The sequence below is a fragment of the Carassius auratus genome, unplaced genomic scaffold, assembly GCF_003368295.1.
Source record: "Carassius auratus strain Wakin unplaced genomic scaffold, ASM336829v1 scaf_tig00214480, whole genome shotgun sequence".
Taxonomy (NCBI): Eukaryota; Metazoa; Chordata; class Actinopteri; order Cypriniformes; family Cyprinidae; genus Carassius; species Carassius auratus.
The window spans coordinates 717,402-724,623 of record NW_020527673.1 but is presented as its reverse complement, the minus strand read 5'-3'; the positions used below and the strand labels follow the sequence as shown (position 1 = coordinate 724,623).

The window sequence follows — 7,222 nt, the reverse complement described above, 5'->3', positions numbered from 1 at the left end:
CACCAAAAATGAAAGGTAAGAAAATATTATTTTAATCTCAGGGCATCTAAAAGACATCTATTATATAGAGGCAAACAGAATTGATCATGAACAGTACTCATTTTCAACATAAAAATTCAAGCTTTTCAAACTGTGTGTGATAGCAGCTGCACTTGCGATCATTCTGACAAGATTTACGCTGTACAAACTGTGCAGATACATCATTTGTCCTCATCCAGAAATAGTGCTGTTTGACTTCCTGTTTACCAAACCTGGCAGGCTTTGATCATATCTTTAATGTTTTTCATAGTTTCAGCGCTGTTGTCTTTAAGTGAAAGGCCCAGCAGGACCGGTCGGTTGCCTGATTCCTGTGAGACAAACGTTGCAACATTCTTGGCATAGACATGTGTAAGAGTCTGCAAAGGAGAAAAAAGGGACAAGGTGAAATATAAACATGATTTTATCTGTCATATGGATTGTCCAAGAAAAACTAACTTCATTACCTCATCTTTTCCCAGCAGTACTCTGGTGCTGAACAAGGGTAGGCTGATCTCACCAGACCTCGTGTCAGGTGTTATGGACACAAGAGTCCCAATTTTACCATACTGTGTCAAAACTATAAAAATGTAGTTGCTGAACTCCGTGCAGACAACTTGAGTTGCGTTTCCGTTTATTGTTTTTTCCGTCTGTCTAGATCGGATGACGGGTTGAGGAGCCATTATTTACTTACACCTGAAAATAAATAAAAGTAACGTTAATAAACGTGCAGCATAATAATACCCAGATAAAAATCTCACGACTAAAACATTTGAAAGGAAGGAAAACGGAGTATTACATTAATTACTTTAAGTGCAAGGCAAACGAAAGACAACAAGGAAGCTCATTCATTCAGCTCTGTGTTTTTTAGCAGAAGCAGGTAGCTGCAACGACAGTAGGCCGCATGAGATCGCCGACGACTAGCTGATCAAAAGCGGACAAACGACACAGGAAACACCGAGGCTTCAGAGACTTACGCGGAGCAGTAGATCAAACAACCGTGCTATACGCAGCAGACTTATGCTATGCAAATATACACGGTTTAAACAAATACCATATAAGTAATACGCATTTCTCACCGCTATTTTAAAGTCGTAAATGATCCTCTTAAATCGAATGTGAATCCGTTTTCAAACATCATTCAGCGTATAAAAACAAGAGATCAGGGATGCGTCTCTCCTAAAGCAATGACAAGCGAAAAGATGCGAGCTGCACGGAGACGCTCTGTCTACAGTGATAACTTTTGTTTAAGATTGTATATTTTTTAAATAATAAAAAAAAATCATTAAATAGTAGGTATATGACATAATTTGTACTTTTATTATTGTCAGGACATTAAAAATGACAATACACGTCTTTTCTTTCTTTTTCTTTCATTTTATTTTAAAGAAAATTAATACTAAGCAATAAGTGTCAGTAAAAATATATAATGTAAAAAACTATATATATATATATATATATATATATATATATATATATATATATATATATATATATATATATATATATATATCAGACATATGTTTTTGTTTTCTATGATAGAATTATGAAAAATGTATCACAGTTTCCACAAAAATATTAAGCAGCACAACGCCGTGCGTGAGATGTTCATTATTTGAGCAAATCATGTTTTCTGAAGGATCACGTGACAGCGAAGCCTGGAGTAATGATGCTGAACATTGAGCTTTAACATCCATAACATGAATTAATTACATTTAAAATATATTCAAATATAAAAAAATTTGTTGTTGTTGTTGTTGTTGTTTTTGTTTTAATATTTCACAGTATAACTGTTTTTTTTAATTATTGTATTTCATTCTAATAAATTCAGTCATTGTACACAGGGCCGGATTAAGACCTTACTGGGCCCTGGGGCTATGATTTACTATCATATATATATGTGTGTGTGTGTGTGTGTGTGCGTGTGTGTGTGTGTGTGTGTAGTTATTATTATGTAAAGTTATTTTTCATATTGAAACTGATGGGAATGCACAACATGGTAAATTGAACTTGGTAAATACTATTCTTATATACAGGCACTGGACTAAAAATACTTTCATCAGTCATCGCTTCCAAAATGAATTCAACAGGTCATCTTGTTAATGCTATTAATTAATTACAGCAATAAAAGAAAATTTCATCATGAACAAGAACATGAATAACAGTATCACATAAACAGAATACAGAACACAGAAATTCCAAAATTAAATTTCCCTTACATTCAACTTCCAAAATGCATTAATCTTAACCATTTTACATTCATTTAGTTGACCAGTGCTATGTGCTGTAATTAATAAAAACATAAATGGCATTAATGAAAACCCTAACACTGAAAAGTAATGCAATATCGAGTTAATAATCGAATATTATTCATCTAATGAACACGATATAGCATAGTTTGTCAGTGATGTGTATTAAATGCATCTGAACAATTTCCATCTGAAAGCACGTGATGGACACTATTAATAACCGAACCGGCTTTACTGACAAGATGCGCATGACAATCTCATGCGATTGATCGTACAGCCCTTGTTTCTTGATCACAAAGTAAAGTAGATGAGGAAAACGCCTCTGGTTACTATCATAACCTCAGTTCCCTGAGAGGTGGGAATGAGACATTATGTCAGCTATGATGTGTATGGGAACTCCTCCCTTTTCCACTTTTGCTGAAATCTTATTGGCTAACACCAGCTGGGGACAGCTGGCCAATTGACGCAAAGCATGCAAATACTGACAGGTCAGCGGGCAGTATAAAATGCATGGGCCCGAGAATTACATCAGAATCAAGACTGAACGCTAGTAAAGATCAAACAGCAACCACAGCGACTAATGTAATGTCTCGTTCCCACCTCTCAGGGAACCGAGGTTACGATGGTAACTGGAAACGTTTCCTTTCAAGGCGGTAACTCAACATTACGTCAGCTATGACGTATATGGGAACTGTACTAAATCCGGTTGTGAGAGCAGTGAAGATAAGCCCTGAACGGGGTCAATCATACGCACCCATAAGCAAGACAGTTCTAGTCAATAGAGTACTTGCATCTCATGGGCAGAACAAGACCAATGAAACATCTGCTCCGACCCTAACAAAATGTACATATCTTCATACAATGAACATGAAGGCTGCACTGAAAAGGGCAGACACAACACAATGAGAACTCAAGCACGAGAGTAAACACAGAGTCGACAGTCGCCAGGTCTGAAACAGATGCAATCATCGTTCACCGAAAACGTGTGTAAGTCTCCAATGCGCAAGAAGCAAGGCTGTCTTCAGGAAAAGCTTCTTCACCGCAGTTGAAGCTATGGGCTCAAACGGTTGTAGAGATAGAGCCTTCAAAACTAGAGCTAGATCCCACGGCAGCACGGAGGGCGGCCGAGAAGGACACAATCTCCTAGCTCCCCTGAGAAAATTGATTACCAGAGCGTGCTTACTGATCAATTGCTCCACAATTGGCCTAATACACCTTCAGCGTGGATGACAAACTCCAGTCTAAGGCTAAGGACACCAATTCCAAGCGGTTTATGTGCCACCTTCTCTGTCTTCTCAGGAAGACGGCTTGGTAACTGAGGATGGTGCGCTGGCTCTCTCGCGGTGCCAGCTCCTCCTCTGACCCTGATGTTTCCTTCCAGGCCCTGACAACTCCCTGTTTTGGGGCTTGGAGCCATGACGGCTGTCTAACCGATCCCTGAGCCTGGCGAGGTGCAGAAGAAGAGCGGGACCTCGTAGACGATGACTCGAGTGAACGACGGGGGATCACGTGGCACATCGCCTTGGCGTGCTTCTGTGTCTCGGAGAAACGCTCCATGACCTACTCCATGGCGTCACCAAAGAGGCCGGAGGGAGCATTTAAAAGCGTCTTGCGGTCACCGTCCTTTAGTTCAGCTAGGGTAAGCCACAGGTACCTATTAAGGACGACCATGAACCTCATGGAATGGCCGATGGCTTGAGCAGAGCGCTTAGTTGCCATCAGCACGAGATCAGTTGCTGCACGCAGATCCCTGATGACGTCAGCACCAACTGTGCCACCGTCAAGGGATTGAAGCAGTTTTGCCTGGAACACCTGGAGTATAGCCATGGCGTGAAGAGCAGAAACTGCCTCCCCTGCAGCTTCCGCCCACGGGTATATATACATGCATCAACTAATGTGGTTCACTCTGCTAAGGGATTGTAGGTTCGAGTCCCAGCTGTGGCGCAGCAGAAGTGTGCTGGGCCATAACCCAGAGGTCGATAGATTGAAACCATCCTCTGCTAAGAGTTTGGGAAGTCATGGTCTACTGTTTTGAAAGTTTGACTTCTAACCCTAGGGTTGTGGGTCTGAATCTCGGGCCGGCAATACCACGACTTAAGGCTGGTTCACACGGCAGGATAATTAGGCTGATTTTAGCCCAAAGCGTAAAATAATCTGATCAAATATTCCTGCCGTGTGTGGTGTGTTAAGACGAATCTCCTCTGCTCGGTAGAATGTCGGGACCGCTCCGATCTCAAATCGGGGATATCCAACATGTTGGATTTATTTGGCCCGATTTCTTCTCGTGTGTGGTGTTCCCCGAGGACAAACGATCACCCAGCCTGTGGACTGTGGCGTGTAGCAAATCAGAAAGCGAGGTGACGAGGCGGTGAGGAAGTACCGGGAAACAAAATCAAAACAGCCGGCATATATAATATAACAAATATAACAAATACAAATAAAGTCGATGGGCATAACTACATCCACAACTGCAGTCCACCAGAGTACATGGAAACGAATATATGAATGTTTATTTCAACGGTTATTAATCTGTGTAGTACGTAACAACATGTCTATGAGATAAAACAACAACTTATCTCCATATTATGATATAGCAAGTATAGTCCATGCTCGTGTTGTCTCCACCTCTTTGACCATCGCCTTTTCTTGTTTTTCTTATGTTTTTTTTCCGTTAAAAACAAAGCACAGACTATGGCCACTGCATCCTCTTCGTCCGCTATGATTGTTTACTCTAAAGTCACGTTTGATCTCGAGGTATTTTGCGAGATTTCCCGTCTGACCTGGGAATGCTCGAGAGTAAAATCGGTTCGTGTGTGATGTGTTGATATTGCCGTGTGGCTGAACACCACACACGGAACGACCAAAACTGTTAGACCCGTGATTTTTTATCGCCGTGTGTGGGGTTCTCTCAGGTTTGGAAAATCGGCCGACAACTTTAAAATCGTCACTTGTGAACCAGGCCTTAGGTGCCCTTGAGCAAGGCACTGAACCCCCAACTGCTCCCTGGGCACCGCAGCATAAATGGTTGTCCACTGCTCCGGGTGTGTGTTCACAGTTTGTGTGTGTTCACTGCTGTGTGTGCGCACTTTGGATGGGTTAAATGCAGAGCACGAATTCTGAGTATCAGCAACCATATTGGCTGAATGTCAATGTACAATTAGACTGAATAGTCTTCACTGTATAAGTTCAAAATACTTATTTTACAAAAGTGATTCACTCAAGGACAGTGAGTGGTTTTCTTTCTGATGTTTGATTTACATTATTGACACAAATGGCAACAACAGCTATAGGTCGCTTTAAAAGGAATAGTTCACCCAAAAATTAAAATTAAAATTAAATAAAAAATAATAATACACTATTGGAGGCAATGGGGACCAGAGAACATTCTTCAAAATATCTTTTGTTATGCTGAGTAGCTTAAAACGCATTTAATTGATAAGTTTACATCAAAACGATTGACATTTCTACCGGGTTATTTCCCAATCAAGCGAATATATAGAGTTTGTTCAAACACAAAAAGCCAGATATGTCCATCAAGTTAATAATCAAACTAACCTGAGTTAAAATGTGTTTTTATCTGCTCCATGTGCCCGGTCCACTTGCTGTTCCACAACTTCTACTCCATCATCAGTTTTAGTAAAATAAACTGATAGCTGGGGATTTTACTGACTATGTTTTATCTGTTTGTCTTTTACGTTTGTCTTTTTTTTTGAGCCCCTCTCTCACATGTTTTAGAATAGCTGACATTTCCAAAGATCGAAGATTGTTCTTTGCATTAAAATTTCCAGATAATGCCATAATGAAGTGAAGAGTGGAGGTGAATGCAGTCATCAGGCACAGCAGCAATCACCTGATAGATGCAGTTAGATCAAAAGTAAATACAAAATAAATGCATTTGATTGAACCAAATTGAAACATGACATTCTAATCTATTATGCTAATACATGGAATTTACAGAAAAACTCCACTAAAAAATATTGCTAATAAGTGAGTAGCTTGGTTGGGCGTTTTCTCGATTTGTGCTCCAGTCAATCTACTCCACAGCCAATCAGGGGCTCCCTCCTTGCTTGGGCCCTGGGGCTTCAGCCCCACCTAGGCCTGTTGTCAATCCGGCCCTTGATGGTGTGCATAAGATGCTTTTCATAAAAAAATAAATAAACAAAAAGCCTATTTTGTTCGTATAATGTTCCATTATCATATCGGAATAAAAAGCAATGTGTTTATAAATTATAAAACAATATGCAAAGGAGTCAGGCTTGTTGCAAGTCTGAATATTTTGATCAAGAAACAGTGCCCAGGGAATTTTATCGGACGAACAAACAGGCAAGCAAATCTATTTCAAACTGTTTTATCCTCTCTATCCTCCTGGAACAACCTGATTGTGTGTGGTTTGTCTGGATAACTTTATCTTGTGGCTGCCTCGCCCCTGTCAGTGGATCTAGTATGGATGTGTCATACATTTGCTGAGTCTAGGCCATTTGACAGTGTGTGCCATGTTCACTGAAGCTGCTCTTTGTGTTCCAGACTGTAGCTCCTCAGCAGACTTATCCTGAAGCCTTTGAGCTTTACATCTGCCTCAAAGAAGTTGCCATCTTTGCACTTTCGTCACAAGGCTGACTAGAAGTGCCAAGGCTCTCTCTCTCTCTCTCTCTCTCTCAGGTGAATGGAGAATTAGTTATGTGAAATGTCATTTAAAATGTCACCAATCCACATCAACACATTTGCTTGTTTTAGTATCGTATGTACATTGCAGTGTCAGGAATGTTTTCTTTTCAGTTGTTTTCATTGTAGTTTTATTTCTGTAACTGAAACCAGAACTAAGAGTAAAGGCCCATTTACACTAAGGAAAATAACTATCATGATAATGATGAATATATTGTTTTTAAAAAAATCATTTTATAGTGTAAAGAATAGCAGAGTCTACACCACAGCTATAGCAATAATGTCACAGATCAGCG

At 40.1% G+C, this 7,222-nt stretch overlaps 1 protein-coding gene across 3 annotated transcripts; it reads right to left on the bottom strand.

The window, feature by feature from the left end:
- Positions 1-9: 9 nt before the first annotated feature.
- psmg3 (proteasome (prosome, macropain) assembly chaperone 3) lies at positions 10-1,234 on the bottom strand. Of its 3 annotated transcripts, none has more exons than XM_026257743.1 (3): positions 1,095-1,234; positions 483-711; positions 10-395 (listed from the first exon to the last, which is right to left on the bottom strand). In XM_026257743.1, exons 2-3 carry the CDS (start codon positions 696-698, stop codon positions 243-245), a joined length of 369 nt encoding a protein of 122 aa, XP_026113528.1. In that variant the 5' UTR covers positions 699-711; positions 1,095-1,234; the 3' UTR covers positions 10-242. The 3 variants fall into 3 exon arrangements, with proteins under 3 accessions (XP_026113528.1, XP_026113529.1, XP_026113530.1); XM_026257744.1 differs by lacking the exon at positions 1,095-1,234 and adding an exon at positions 815-1,064; XM_026257745.1 differs by lacking the exon at positions 1,095-1,234 and adding an exon at positions 824-1,064.
- Positions 1,235-7,222: the final 5,988 nt, after the last annotated feature.